General features: G+C 47.3%; 6 protein-coding genes across 6 annotated transcripts; 1 reads left to right on the forward strand and 5 right to left on the reverse strand.

Annotated features, from left to right (window-relative positions):
• Positions 1-4: 4 nt before the first annotated feature.
• Positions 5-1,309, reverse strand: EDB82DRAFT_473715 (uncharacterized protein; the record flags this gene model as incomplete). Its single annotated transcript, XM_025733081.1, has 1 exon — positions 5-1,309. One exon carries the CDS (start codon positions 1,307-1,309, stop codon positions 5-7), a length of 1,305 nt encoding a protein of 434 aa, XP_025584023.1.
• Positions 1,310-1,653: 344 nt separating this feature from the next.
• On the reverse strand, positions 1,654-3,410 carry EDB82DRAFT_473716 (uncharacterized protein; the record flags this gene model as incomplete). Its single annotated transcript, XM_065608005.1, has 4 exons — positions 1,654-1,731; positions 1,821-2,065; positions 2,282-2,340; positions 2,398-3,410. 4 exons carry the CDS (start codon positions 3,408-3,410, stop codon positions 1,654-1,656), a joined length of 1,395 nt encoding a protein of 464 aa, XP_065464478.1.
• A 356-nt stretch (positions 3,411-3,766) lies between these two features.
• On the reverse strand, positions 3,767-6,280 carry EDB82DRAFT_123046 (uncharacterized protein). The gene is made up of 2 exons (XM_065607022.1): positions 5,186-6,280; positions 3,767-5,127 (listed from the first exon to the last, which is right to left on the reverse strand). The coding sequence occupies exons 1-2, from the start codon at positions 5,926-5,928 to the stop codon at positions 4,257-4,259; spliced, it is 1,614 nt and encodes a 537-aa protein (XP_065464479.1). The 5' UTR covers positions 5,929-6,280; the 3' UTR covers positions 3,767-4,256.
• A 519-nt stretch (positions 6,281-6,799) lies between these two features.
• Positions 6,800-10,682, reverse strand: EDB82DRAFT_573679 (uncharacterized protein; the record flags this gene model as incomplete). Its single annotated transcript, XM_025733084.2, has 9 exons — positions 6,800-7,052; positions 7,167-8,016; positions 8,069-9,064; positions 9,116-9,248; positions 9,304-9,388; positions 9,442-9,578; positions 9,626-9,949; positions 10,003-10,575; positions 10,633-10,682. 9 exons carry the CDS (start codon positions 10,680-10,682, stop codon positions 6,844-6,846), a joined length of 3,357 nt encoding a protein of 1,118 aa, XP_025584026.2. The 3' UTR covers positions 6,800-6,843.
• A 292-nt stretch (positions 10,683-10,974) lies between these two features.
• On the reverse strand, positions 10,975-11,997 carry EDB82DRAFT_523012 (uncharacterized protein; the record flags this gene model as incomplete). The annotated part of the gene is made up of 1 exon (XM_025733085.1): positions 10,975-11,997. One exon carries the CDS (start codon positions 11,995-11,997, stop codon positions 10,975-10,977), a length of 1,023 nt encoding a protein of 340 aa, XP_025584027.1.
• Positions 11,998-12,188: 191 nt separating this feature from the next.
• On the forward strand, positions 12,189-15,123 carry EDB82DRAFT_123261 (uncharacterized protein). The gene is made up of 6 exons (XM_065607024.1): positions 12,189-12,852; positions 12,904-13,594; positions 13,661-14,107; positions 14,168-14,263; positions 14,315-14,448; positions 14,504-15,123. Exons 1-6 carry the CDS (start codon positions 12,380-12,382, stop codon positions 15,081-15,083), a joined length of 2,421 nt encoding a protein of 806 aa, XP_065464480.1. The 5' UTR covers positions 12,189-12,379; the 3' UTR covers positions 15,084-15,123.
• The last annotated feature ends 62 nt before the right edge of the window (positions 15,124-15,185 follow it).

Consider the following 15,185-nt stretch of genomic DNA (forward strand, 5'->3'; position numbering starts at 1 on the left):
TCGTTCAAGGAACAAAAGCATCCTCAAGTTGCTTTATGATATCCTCCCTGCCATCCCAGTCTTTCTTGTCCAAACCACTTTTTAGTCTTTCTAATAGAACTTCTCCTCTATATGTCTTTCCGAACTTTTCCTTATCCTCATCTGTCATACTATCCAAAATATACTGGAGCTGGTACGCCACAGGGTCATTTGCCGCTTTATCAGTTTCACGCTGAACATTCCCTTTCGTGGACTTCTCATACTGTCTCTTCCTCCACCAGAGCTGTACTTCCCTCCACATGCGTGAACCAGATCGACTAGGAACAGCTGCAGCGAGGAACGAGACAAGTTGTGGAACGAGGTGGATAATTGTGTCATCGGCTCCGATGAGTCTTATCAACTTGTGCTCTGCTTTGGCCAGCATGCCGTATGTCAGAGGATATTTCTCCTCGTACCCCTTGAGCACCTTGCGAGCTTGGCCGCTAACTTGCTCAAAGTTGGAATACGCCGTCCTTGTCGTCCAGTAGGTTGAGTTGCTTGCTGTGATGGATCGCATTTGCTCGAAACGGGTAGGAAATGCATCAGGAATGACTGATTCCTTGAGAGGAAGCTCGAAAACTCGGACCGAAACAGGATCAAGAATTCGCTTGCGAGATGGTCTATCCGTCAGACTCTGGTTCACAGGCTCGTTGGTAAAGTGGACCAATGCTGGGCCTGAGATGTACCAGAACGCACATAGGAAGCTGTGTCGACAAGTGAGATAGTTGAAATTGGCACGGCCTAATGGTTCATGCTTATCTCTATGCTCCAACAACTCTTGAAACGCTTTATCCCAAGGATCTTCATTCCATGATTCGTTCAAAGGCTGCTTGTTCTCGGAGAGATAGATCCAGTGATGCCAACTTGGGTCATCCGAGTATCGTCTTCGGGCGCGGTACAAGTTTCGGAATTCAGTCAATCTCCCGGCATTTTCAGTGTGCCAGCCAACGGGCCTGCTGATCCCTATATCTTTTGTCCACTTCAAGGGATTCTGCAGCTGCGGGATGTAATATGGTGCCCGTGAGTAATACAGTGGATTTTGGCCGCCAGGCATTTTGAGCCATTCGCCTGTCTGGACATTTACCATGTCCTTCATGAGAAAGTGTAGTTGATCCACTTCTGTGCCATGATACCATGGACCAAGGATCAGGCCCTGGATGATTGAGAGGATGATGGTAAGTCCTGTGAATGGCAGCAAACTGGTGAAAAGGAGTTTGATGGAGCGTAAAAAGGTCTTCGCAAGTTCCCATGCATAGCGAAGGTAGTAAATAATGATGAATTTTATCCTCATCTTGACAGAGATATCTTCCTTGAGGTAGGAAGTGAAGAATGCATGGAAGGTATATCGTGTTTGGTTGTGCTGTGCAAAGGGTGCTCTCTGCTTAAATAGATAAGGATTCGCTTGACCCTTGAGCATCTGCCTAAACTTTCGACCGCATTTCCGAACAGTGGAGAGACCTCATTTTAAATCCCTGGTTCCACCCAATGATCATTAGTGCCAAGATACTCTCTGTTGGTTGGTTCTGAACGACATAACCAACAACGAAAAAATGCAGATGACTGAATATTCTTCACATCAGCTAGAGAGGATTGTTTATCATTCACCGACTAATGCCATTCTGGAACCCAATGGGACTATCTGTTGTGGGTTGATTCCATCGATTCAATCCCTGTAATGTCCCGGCCCCTCGACTTGTTTAACCAAAAGCTAACCTAAACTGATCACCAGTATACCTCTGCTGTACGTTCTCCGCGATGCAGCTAGATACTTCTTCAAGACTTTAGTACAGGGTCACTCGTACCTTTTTGGGAATTATGATCTCGACAATGACCTCGTATTTGGCATGGTAGTTACAAGATAGATTTTCCCCAGTACCCATAGTGAACATGGTCCATTGAGGGACGTTTGTTACACCACAGCCGACAACGATACTACTGATAGACGTGTCAACCAGGTTCCTCTCGGGGATAGCATCTCTAATACCACGTTCCTCCTCAGTACGATGCTGTATATGCCAACGTGCTCCAAGGTGACACTCAGGAAATCCTATGCTACCAGAGGTATAAATAACCGGCAAATCTTTCAGCGCGCATTAATTTCGAGGGAAAGCTAGGATGACAAACTATTGTACGACTTGATCAAAGATGGTTTAGTAAGAAAAGAGTGCAGTTATGAAGCAGCTCCAGCCAATAACCCTAGTATTTTGTTAGTTGTTCAATTCCAAGATGACTGGAGGCGAGCTATATGTCTCGGGTCACTTACCGACCGCCGTGAACACCACCCACACGACCCCAGACTCGATCATCTTCGGGGGACAGAATCTATAACTCGAAGTTAGCTTACATGAACCCCAATCACCAACGCGAAGTAACACTCACAGCACCCCTGACATCTCAAGAAGCCTCGTCCAATACGCCCACTGCACCAATGCGACGTACGCCAAGAGAAGCACCGCGCACAACGCGTTAGCTCCTCTCTTGACTGCAGTCTTCTTGTTGTCCTTCTTGACGCCGATTCTCGTCCTGCCATCGTTGCTTATTGTCACGCCCCAGTACCTCCCAGTTTCGTACCGTCGTCCTTCAATTGGGTATGCTTCACCATAGCGTTTGTAGATCGGCAGGAAAGCAAGCATGCAAAGGAACATGATTCCTGGGGTACTCGATACGAAGCTCACGTGGTCCGAGGCATACTCGCGGGATTTGCTGTCTGAAGGCAGGCGATGCCATGTGACACCAGTGAATACGGCGGATATGAGGAGTAATAGCAACTCGGAAAAGCTTGTTGTGATCCAGGCGTCTGTGTAGGTGAACTCGACACGGTCGTCGACGCTTCGTTTAATTATCGTTGTTTTATCCCAGTCCCTCGTGCGTTGGGAGGTGACAACACAGCGCAATAATCCGAGAACGATGGGATAGAATCGGGGTCGTGACATGGCAACAGTGAAGATGTGAAGCATGTTCAAAGACTCGTAACCTGATGTATTCCCGATGATACCAGCGACGATAGCGCTGGCCGTGAGCTGACAAGCAAACGTTATGGTCCATGTGAGAGCCAGGCGGTTCTTGCGACGGTTCCCTAGCTTTCCGCGAGCAATCCAGTGTACAAAAGGCCGGTACGCACATAAAATCGCCAAAAGAGTGATGATAACATCCGTGACACCGAACCACGTTAGTATCTGAGACCCATTGGGACAAGATCCGTCGTTAACATTGCTAGGCGAAACGATCCACTCGAACGGTATGGGCGGGTAAGGGTCCTCGTACGATCCTGTGTTGATGCCTAGATATGGAGTAATTGACGAGCTGTCGAGAGATGAGATGTTGCCAGCGGAAAAGGCACCTGGGGGTAGAGCGTCCGACTCCCGGCCTGGACGAGAGAAGAAGTTTCCCATGATGGATTTGATGTTTTGGAAGGAGGGAATTGATGAAGAGAAGGGAAGAGAAGACAGAGAAAGATCAGAGCCCTGGATGTTTGACCATGGCGCCCTTTTAATCTGTGCTAGCAGGGGTTGGCGGGTAATAAAATAGCGGCACAGGGAGGGACCAACACGGATAATTATAATTAGATGCTTACCTGACAGGAACATCCTAAGGGCAAAAATAAGTCAAGTTTACAGGTATACTCTGTAGAGTTACTCATAAACGGCTACTACTCCTTGTGTTAGTAGTAATGATGGTATATCTCTGTGCGACAACTGCATTAGTTATAAAATCACCATCCCCCGTAGAAACTACGCTGAAGCAAATAAATAGGAGGGGTTGATTGCACATTCCAATCAATTGCTGACATGTATCACATTTCAACCTGTAGGACAACCAACCAACCAACCAACCAACCAACAAGGGTCAGACAGACCAACACAACATGGATGCGAATCCTGTCATTACAGTAACGGCTTCAATTATTCAGCTTCCCCAACCGAAACTCGGTGCAAGGCAAGCAAGCGAGGGAATAAAGTTTGGGCTCCTTGATCTTGGGGGTACAAAAATAAACAGCCAAAGAAGTATGATCTGACATAAACTGGCCCACCAATTTTGTCCCTTTGCTTCTGGTGGTCAATTTATCTGACACCATGAGGGTAAGATAGATACGCTCAATGACCGAGAAAAGGTCGTTCTTGGAGCACATTCTTCAACAGCCTTGGTAGCTGTACGTATCATTATAACTACCTAACATAAACAGTCTTGACTAGATAGTAAATGAAACAAAGAAAAAAATATTTTCAGTTTGTAGTTGCCTACTGAGGGGTAGGGCTCAAATGCTCAGCAAGTCTCAATGAGAGTGCTGCAAGAGTCAGAGATGGGTTGGCCTCTGGACTAACAGGCATGACCGAAAGATCGCACACCCAAAGGTTATCAAGTCCCTTGACCTTCAGATCAGAGTCGACCACACCATCCTTCTTAGTCGGGCCATCCATGCGCATAGTTCCGCACTCGTGCGAAAACACACCGAATCCCAAATGCTGCGGACGCAGTCCGGGGTCGGGACAGAGTTCCCCGCCAGATGTAGGCGATGTGAAGGGCTGGGCGTCAACAAACGCATCTCGCACATTACGCACAATTTCTTCCATGGCGCATTGAACTTCATGCTTGAGAGCATCACGTCTGATGTCAAGCACTGGATCCATACCAGGAATACTGAGTACAGAGTTCCCTTCTGCAAGTTGTCCAACGAACTCGAACAGAACACAAATCGTGTCAAAGTTCTGCTGCTCTTTAGCAGGAGACTTTGGTCCCAGGAGATTGCCCTTTCTGTCGTAAAAGTGAGTCGTGTTGATACTTGCAGAACTTCCAGCAAGGAAGAAGTTGGCGTTGATGGTGACTGTGACAAGACACTCTTCTCCACCGACCTTGAGATGGGTCTTTAAATTAAGCGGTTTACGAGTGATGCCACCGTCCTTTTCTTTGGCGAAACGTGCGTAGCAGACATTGTGGTCAATGAGACCCTTGCCTACTTTCTCATTCAAGTTCTGCAAGCCACTGTTCAAGGCGATGGATGCAGTACCAATAGTTCCAGCAGCTAGCACCACCTTGGCCTTTCCGATACCAAGCTCTTTGATAGTACCAGTCGCCTTGTCTCTGATCTGGAGCGCAGTAACTGTCTTATCGCTAGACCGAAATATCAGCAGTCGTTCATCCCTGGACTTGTTACGGGATGGAGACTTACTTAGTATCAGTGTCCTTGTACTGGACAGCAATGACCTCTGTGTTGACGAGAACGGACAGATAAGGATCATTGGCATACATTCGATTCATGATCGATAATGTGGTGCTATAAGCACCTTGGGCAAACTTGTACGGCGCGGGGGAGTTGAACTGCGCCGCAATAGGCATGATGCCAAACTGTGCCCCTGTCAAAGCCTTGTTGAGCATCTGAGTGGCAAGACCGATGTCTTCAGTGCTGACTTCATGAGCACCATCGCCCTCGGGATAGATACCATCCCTAGGATCATCGTCTGTCAAATATTGATAACTCTCTTTGTAACCTCCGCCCTTGAGATGTTGAACAATCTCGGTAGGAAAGTAAGCATTGAGAGTCTCGTCGCCGATCTCTGGAACCCATGTGCCCCAGAGGTTGGTGCGGCCGCCAATACAATAGACTGGTCCACCGACATAGCTGTCGGATTGATCAGTCAGCTGAACCTTGGCTTTGACGGCGTCGTAGACACGCTCATTGCCCTCTGGCGAGTTGCTGGCGCCACGATTGTAATAGGGACGAGAAGTGTTGAGAACGTGGGTAGAGAATATGACACCTCCACGTTCAATGAGAAGTACCTTTTTCTTCTTGGAAGCAAGGTCTTCAGCCAATGGGCCTCCACCAAACCCACTTCCTACAATGATGTAGTCATAGGAATCGAGTTTGGCCAAGAGACAGACGACGTCTGTGTCAAGGTGGAGCAAGTGATCCATCTTGTAGGACGGGAGATGGTAGTAATCAAAATGGGTTTTACAATGAGATGGCAATAGAAGGGATGTGTTATGGAGAGATGATAGTTAAGAAAAAGATAACGGGGGATCGAGGACAAATTATATAGATCTTGGTGTATCAAGACAGACTGAGAAACAACTGCCGACTGTTCGAGGTAACACATGCGGTGATACAAATTACATTACGCAACTGTATAACCCGACGAATGTGTTGGTAAGTGTATTGCCTATCGTGAAGATTACGTCCATTCTGGGATTATCAGCCAGCCACTTCCAAGGGTGACAACTGCGGCTGAGACTAAAGGTATTTGTCGGGACTTGAAAGAAAGACACTTGAAGCCCAATCAGATCTTTAGAACACCAGGTTAATGGAGCAGTTTACGAACATTGGGTGGATATACAGAAGCCAAATGATGTCGTTGCATGTCTTGTTTCACTGATAGCATAGACCTCTCCGGAGTAGTCAGGGTAAACTCCGAGACCGATGATATGAAGGCTGCAGTGAGTGTCTTGATACCATTCGAGACAAAAGTGAGCGGCTGAAGCGGGGTATTCCTTGATGTCAGATTCCTACCGTTGCAACGATGTTGTGTTACTTAAGGCAGAATCATGTGTAGTTGAAAGATAGGTGCCTACATTGCCGACTCGAACAGGACAGGGTCATTATTATCAGTACTACCATTTGTAATGATATGTACTGTCTTCGGTTGCCATTTTATCAATTGTACAAGAAATAGCTTCAGCTGTGTTGAGAGCATCAACTTCTACTTTGCTATTAGTAGCCTGAGACATAGTGACGTTACCTGTCAGACTAGCCCCGGTAGTTGCAGTTGTAGCAATCTCAGCTCATATCATCTGTTTCTTACTCACTCGCCGATATTGGTTGTGCTGGTTTGATCATAGACACGGCATGTTAGTGGAATGCAAGGATAGAATGTATTCTATAAGCTCCGAGACACGGGATTCAGATACGTAGTCCAAGACACGGGCTGTGTCCCATGTCCCCGAGCCTACTATAGGGCTTCCTCTTGTCTCCCTGCAGTAAGGCCTAGGGGCGGGCCGATGGCACTCGGCATCCAATTCTGATCTCATGATTCCGCGAGGCGCTAGATTTTGTAGGTACATAATTTGAAATGAGAGAAGACTACATAACGAGATAACAAGCAACATGCACTAGTATTATTTCTACTACTAGCAAGAGATACCGATCCAACACATACCTATCATCACAAGAGCTGTCCCAGGAGACCCCCAACCACAATGTCTCAAACCTGTACTAGAAGCAGTCTGGTGCGTGACCAGAATGTCAAGCGTGCTCTCACTCAATCCAATATCAATGTAATTGATGGCAGTAAAAACGTTGGGCTCCTTCTTGAATGGTCCGCCAGGCCATTCTGTCTCTCTCCAGTCCTCTTTGGGTACAAAGTCAGAACTTCCTCCCTTGATGTAATCGCTTCCATCTGGATACGCCAGGTATGCTACACGAGCGTTGTCGAACTCGCGTCCAGCCCATGTCTCAATATTGATCCGCAAACCTGTATTACTAACTTCAGCAACGTATGTCTTGAGACTGCGATGACCCTTGGGTTGATGTATCTCTGTAAACCATACGGCCACTTTTGGTGTCTTGGCAAAAGGTTTGGCGAACGTGACATGAATCGACGCATTCTCCGTTGCTTTGCGACCACCTGGATTATCACTTGCATCTACGAAACCATGCTGGAAGGGGAAAACTCCATTTGGGAGGACCATGACATTCGCTTCCAGATTCCAGGTGTTGTGGAGGAAGGATTTGAGACCCAGTGAGAATCCCCATTCTGTGACCGATGGCAGAGTGAGAGCAACACGAGGGGAGTCAGTATGTGCGACGTCAATGTGACGGAAGCCATAAATGACTGTAGGTATAAGAGGAAGAGGCTTATAGAAGGATTGTTCGAGCACTGCACTGCGTCCAGCAACATAGTCTTTCCAGCCAAGGCGTTCACGACAATTGATCAGATGCTGTTCGGGTTGGGTACGAACGAGTGACATGTCAGCTTCCATCGAGGAATCACCTGTTTGGGAAGTATCCTAAGAGGACAGAAATCAGTAATTGTGTGAGACGTCACCATTGACGACTTACCTCCTTATTACCCCAGATTGGTGCCAAACGATACACGCCACTGATGGAGTTGATACCAGTATTGGTTGTCAGAGCATGGCCCCAGAAACCCTTGACGTGAGCATTCACGAGAAGAGGATCGAAATGAACAAGTTTGAGATCCTTAAACTCAATACCATCTCTCAAACCTGTTTCATTCTGTGATTGAACCCAATCCTTCGCATGACCTTCTAGGTCAGGACCACGATTGGTGTACAAGCGAAGTGCCGTGACGCGTGTCGTAGCGTCAGGGCTATCCTTTCGTCGACCCGTCTCGATGGAGCAAGCGATGATTTTTTGGCCCTCGGAGGGCCTAAGTGTAAGTGAGACTTTGTGACTTCCTCCTGGTGTACCCACGGTTGCCTGGAGACCGTTGGCATATCGAACACTGATGGCAACAACGACTCCATTCTCAACCTCGACCGTGACTGTCCTGAGACTAAAGTCGGCCTTGACAAAGTCCAAGTTACAGAACAAGGCACCAAAGGCCGAGCCTACCATGGGAGCTAGTCTCATCGATACACCTATATCGGGTTGAGTCTCCCTGTAGCTGTTCGCCTTGTCCAACTCGGGCTCCAGTATACCGTCGCCCTCTTTTGATTCAATCAACTTGGGTGCAGGTTCTTCAGTGCCAAAGATTTTGAGATGGGGCATTTTTTCCACGTTGGTGACAACAGGCATGCGTTCACGGAAAACGATAGTGCTCTGGTATGCCTCGGGCCTTGTCTCCTCGGCAGCTATCCCTGGGTTCTTTTCCACAGCATCAACTTCGTTGACGATCTTGATCATCTGGAAACGGCATGCACGACGAGCAAGGTCAAGACCTTTGATTGTCGCCTCGAAGCGTAGCTCGATCTTGTTATCGCCGGTTTCTGTGTTTTTGGTGAATGTTAGCTCGCCCTCCTTAGAAACCCATGGTTCTATTCTTTTCGTGCCAGCTTGGATGTCGTATAGCTCAGTGCCGATATTACGGTAGATCTTTGAGCTTGGTCAACATGGTTCTTCAAACGATATCCTGATGTTGCTTACATTCTTGTAGTCCATGTACGCATCGAGTAGAGCATTGGTATAAATCGAGGCATTTTCATAGTACATGGGTGTAAGTGCTGGAGGCTTCAAAGCCATGAAGCTACGAAGGGACTCGTACTTTGTCAATATGGCACTGGTTAGGATTAGTACGATAGTTCTCTCGTCTGATAGTCTGCAGAGGTTCATACTAAGTTCGCTGAGGTGTGCTGGCCACAAGGTCAGGAAACCTGGCAGCTGTCTCCATTAGAGACTGGATTGTCCAAGGTTGGTCCACTGGTAGAAGTTAGAAGACGTTCAAAAGTACGATAGTGATAGCAAAGACTTACTTGGTTTGATATGGCCACCACCAGACCAGCCGACCTGAATTGTAGTTTCTGTCTGGGAGGAGAAATTGGACTTGTCGATGTCGACTTTAGCCGTTGCTTTCAGATCGACAGCACCGACGCTCAACGCCACCTCGGCCCTGATTATAGTCAATACTAAACTCCGAAACGAAGATAGGGTATTTACTCAGCCTTGATGCTCATGGCCTTAGCCTTGTTGACCACTTTCATGCTGACCAGAGCGTTGAACTCGCCACCTTCGAGGAAGCCAGCGATGTAGCAATCTCCAAAGACGCTTCGGAAGTTTGACTGGTCCACAGAAGGAAGACCTTGAAAAACAAGAGCATCTTTGATGTTGATACTCTGGTTGATGACCTTGACGCTGATGAAGAAGTTGAGGTCACTCTCTTTGAACTTGTCAGAGTCCACAAACGAGCCTTTGCCTGCACCGCCAATTGATCCGTACTTGATGGACAAAGACCCTGAGATATTCATGTCATCTGTAATCTCACTATAAAGGTCGTCAGTAACATGTCAATACTCTTTGGATGGAAGGTAAATTACCTGATTTTGTTAACAAATCGTGAGCTGTAGGTAACAATTTGACTTGGCCCTCGTTGTGACAGCGCCTTGACTGTGCCCCGAAGCTTCTTGCCTTTGAGACCAGTGCCATTGGTCTTGATACGTGCTAGACGCATGCGTTTCTTCTCAAGCAAAAGAATATTGCGCTTTGTTTCGGCACTAGAAGGGTCGACAGCTTCCTCAATCAAAGTCTCTAGCGAGGCCACGTCTGAAACAAGCTTCTCGACTGTTTTGGCGTCCTCTCGCAGTTGAATTGCGATAGTGTCAAGCGCCTTTGTAGCGGCGGGAGTGGCATCAGCAGTCTTGCCTGTCCCATCTGCTGTTACTTCTGTTCCTGATGCTGTAATTGTTGGTAGAGCAGTTGGTTCTGGAAGAGCGTCTATCGCATCTTCTTCTTCTTCTTCGTCGGCGTAATCATCACCACCAGCTCGAGCGCCGATGGCATGCCGAAGCTCACGCATTGTGAAACCATCGTTGGTGACGGAATTGTCAACACGGTCTGGGTCAATGACCACGGCGTCATCAATGCAAATTTGTTGCGTGTATGAATTGAAACTTGGTTCAAAAGTCAGTCTTCTCGTAGCTTAATTGTGTTAATTGGCAGGTTCATACCCTTGGCCTAGGCGCATGCCATTGTTGTATGGCGCCAGTAATAGTGACATGATGGCGAAGATCTTTTCGCTGAAGAATATTGCTTGAGTTGTCTGAGAGACTTGCGTCTTTTGGATATTCTTCTCGGCCACAGAAAGTTTCCTTCTTGACTTGTCCCTCAGCTTACTACAGATGGTCCTGCTTCCGTTTTAGACATCGCTTAGACATGAGATCAATAGTTTCAAACGCTAGCGATCATTACAGTAATATTGTATCAGACATGGCCCCATCAACGGGCGTTTATTGGTATGGAGATCAGCTCCGGACATCTATCTGCATCTCCTACCTTGCGCATCCACTAATCTAAAGCAAAGTCCAAAAACGAACCTGGCGGAGGCACTCAATAGGCACCAGCTGAAGTTCAACAACTACAGCTCTTTGACAAAGTTGGGTGCATTGCCTAGGCGTGACAATCTTTCCGTGCCGCACGCCAACTTCATCTAGAACCCTGGCCACGCCATCCTCTAACCCCTGCGCTCGCTTGTGGATCGCCCTCCCCTGCCGAATAGCGGCCTGGAACTCCGGGGTCCCCGTCTCGACCGTTTTCGTAACAATCAGCTGCTCAAGTGTTGAAAATGCACTGACACGGACAACGGCAGAGCTGGATGAATGTGTCGAGCTTGTGGACCAGCTCTCATCGTAGTCACCCAGCCATGTTTCCACCTTTATTTGCACAGTTTCCTTTTCCGTCTTGGAATAGGAACTTTGATCAGTACTGAAAAGGACAGCCGTATCTCCTCCAATGCGGTATCCGCCCACGTAGTAATCGCCATAAACAGACTTGAATCCCTCAATACCCTGCCTGGTTAAAATTTTGAAGGCCTTTTCTGACAACTCTGGAGAGCGCGCATATCCAACGGATCCCGCACGATAGCTTGTTGTGACTGAAGCTTTGTTTGAGTCCTTGTTCTCCATGACGTCTTTATCATAGTGCATTGACACGCTGGCTTCAAGGCAAGTCATATCAACACTTGCACCCAAAGAAACGCTCAAATGATCCATGGAAGATGACGAGCTGAAGGCTTCGGAGGATCGAAAGCTGCAGCTGCCATCATTTGCCGTGAAAATGATCCGAGTTGATTCCAAAGACTCTTGGTTAAACGCCGTCTCTGGCGCGAATGGATTGTGGGCGGTTTCGGCCAAGTTCGACCGAAAGAACATGCCCAGTGGCATAATGCGGGGCTGCCAGGGTAGAAGGATAGGCGACCGTGTGGTGGCTTGTTGCACTATTCGTGGCACTAGAGGGTCAAAAGTCTCCGGGTCGAAGCCATCCGCTGTCAAAACGGCTGGGGCTCGAGGAGGCGCTGTAACGTTCGATAACGACATGGCTATCGAATTCTTACCGCGGAATGTGTTTTCTGGATGTGGGAAGGCCCAGCGTTCAAATGCGTGGTCGTCATGTGGGAGTATTATGGTCGAGACTGCAGTTGAGGGGCTAACGAGACTATTGGGAGACTATTGACAAATATTGGATGTAACCCAACGACTTGGGAATATTGATACGACAATATGCAAGTCTTATATTTTTATCACCAAAATAGTTACTAGACGTAAAATAACCAATAGAGGAGAAGACCCAAGCCAAACAATTGGAACACATGAACCTCCTCTGTATACGCCTCTCTCATACAGCCTCCTTCAGATTCACCTTTTTCCCTCCTCACTGTCACTAGTAGCCATACTCCAAGCCACAGTAACAACCCCAAAGATGGAGGAATCAAATGATATGAGCATCGAAAGGATCAAAAAGTCCGAAGAATCCGAAACTTCCGACATTGAAGTTGAGGATGACGAAGAAAACCCGCAAAATCGTCGAACGAGGATCCCAGTTGGCGAGATCTTTAAGAACGAAACTGGGGCCAAAAATGCGGAAAACGGTGAAGGTCCGTCTCCCGTAATCTCGACGTTCCAAAGGGGCAACGCCGGGACTATCGACTTCGACAAAGGGTTTGAGAAGGGACATCTTACATACGCTCCCAGTAGGCGCAACCCATATTACATGGCCATCAAGCGTGACGAAATGGGGGAAATGTTCAAACAGCAACAGATGGGCAAGTGGGCCACGGAGACACGCTATGAAGGGAGGCCTTTGCCAGACACAGCTATTCAGTCATATTGCAACGTTTCGTTGAAGCTTTTTCACGATGTGGCTAATGATTGTGTTAATTGGCTGTCCTTGAGGTAATTGCACAACTGTTCCTCAATCTTAGTTATTGTCTTACCAGTTTACAGCCGCCTCATTGACCCGCAAGTTCCCAAAAAGACGAAGACGAAAGAGAAAGAAGAGGCAGACATGCTCAAAGAAATGACTTTCGGAAAGCTATTAGATTACCCAGAGAACGATCCTCTACACGACCAGGCGAAAGAAGAATCGACGCATCAGCCAATTGTCATGCCTGTGAATTCAATGTCGCAGATGGCTCTGGAAGAAACATCCCAACAGAAAAAGAAGAGTAAGAAAACCAAATTCGGTATTGATGCGGAGTGGATGTCTATTAAGGGGGACATCGTATGGGAAATCAGCGAAAAAAAGGGCAGACGCATCTATGTTCCGGTACGGCATCAGATGGGCTGGTTGATGTGGCTTCGTCTCGGAACTTGGGAGAAGACTCCAGAAGGAAGACTAGCACAACTGAAAAAGATAAAGGACGGGTTCAAAAATGCGTGGATGACGGCCACAGCTACAGACCCTGAATCCGCTGCTGGATATCGTGCTCGATTCTCATCCGCTAATCTGGGTTTCCCTTTACTGGTGGTTCCAAATCCTGAAAACCTTATCCGTCGATTAAATTGGCAGACGGGCCAGGTGTACACACTCTTTCAGAGCCTTGTTGACAAAATCAACAATGAAACGTCTCAAGATCCCGCAGGGATGGAAGTCATGAAAACACGTCCAGGGCGGGATGATACTCGCTACGTCGAGGTAATTATCATATCCTGGTGTTACCTTATTACTTATTTTATTTCTCTCTACTAACTTTGATCACAGATGGGAGAGAATCCATTTGGCCTGTTCACCACTTACATTTCATGTGAAGACTTCAACAAGTACATGAAAAGCCTTGAAGTCCTGAGGGGATATGAAGATCAGAGTCTCACGAGGCAGGACGCGCACCGTGCTATCAAAACGGACACCAAGCAAGTAAATGACTACCTTGCTGACATGTACCAACCAATGGAGCCGTATGATAGTGAGGGTCAAGAAAACTACACCCAGGCGCAAACGGACGTTATGTGTGTTATGGAAGATTGGGAAACCAAAAGAGGAATCGTACCCATCAAACAAAGGTTGTATGTCAGAGAAGGCAATATCAAGGATGGCAGGTTCGGGTCTACTTGGCGCATCGACGTCAGCAGTGACAAAATCTCCAGTGCACGTGGGAAGCGTATCGGAAAGTATGCGCCGGCCAAGATAATGGGCATGCCGGCCAATGAAGTAAGTCTGTACAGCATTCCAACGATCATTCTCCACTTGACTAATATACCCAAACGTCAGGCTGTTGAAAAGGCCCTCGGATGGCAGCCACTGGATAAGGCGAAACTATTGCTGGGTTATGAACACAGGATGTCTAGCGGGTTCTTTATGGCTGAAGTACGTGCTGGCTCGCGGTACAATACGATTCTCATTACTGATACATGTTAGTGGCTTCATCTGTGCGCTTTCTCATGGGGGGGTCTCACGACCCTTTCGCAGAAAGGTGAACTCTTGTATCGATCGAGTGACATTCCTGGAAATCTGATTCTTGGAACTTCTGAGACAAACTCTGTCATGACAAGGTATACATTTCACATCCCCGAAAATCTTATGCAACATGGCTAACAGATTTGCAAGATTCGAAAAGGCTTGGCAAACCCTAGTAATAGACAGTCCCGACCTTAAGTCAAGCACGTCCTGTCCCAAGCTTACAGTAACTCGGAACACGATAGGTAAACCTGTAATACGCGACGTGAAAAACGCATTTACAGGCCATTACTCCCGCACCAACTCTTACATGTCAAGTGACGAGAAAGCTCTAGCAAAGGCGTACGACTTCTTGGCGTATACAATCTTTTACTCGATAAGCTTCCCAAGGGGCTGTAAGTTGCTGAACATGGGGACAAATTCAAGTCTAGATACCTATTTTTACCCTTTCCTGAGACCGACATATCAGAAGCTCGAAGACCAACTTGATCAGGCCCTTTACGAGGAAATGAAGAAGAGGCATCTGAACGACCCCCAGGTCACATCGACCAACGGTGCTTTCAACAACAGTCCCTACAATCAGAATGGTGATACCGTGAATATAGGTACTAGGGTTTACGGGAACTCAGGGTCTTTGTTGGATTTCAATCCCCCGGCTGGCAATGGTTTGGACGCGTACAATTCTGACAATTCTGACCTTGTCTACCAAAATAAAAAAGCCAAGAAATGATTGACTTACTAGTAACAATCTTTTCTCTCAATAAAACAGCTTTATCTCAGATTGAGAAATTCTCTGTGATGCATAGAGTGCCAAGAAGCCTAGAATGTTTAA

Source organism: Fusarium venenatum (assembly GCF_020744135.1).
Source record: "Fusarium venenatum strain MPI-CAGE-CH-0201 chromosome Unknown EDB82scaffold_2, whole genome shotgun sequence".
In the NCBI taxonomy this organism is placed as follows: domain Eukaryota; kingdom Fungi; phylum Ascomycota; class Sordariomycetes; order Hypocreales; family Nectriaceae; genus Fusarium; species Fusarium venenatum.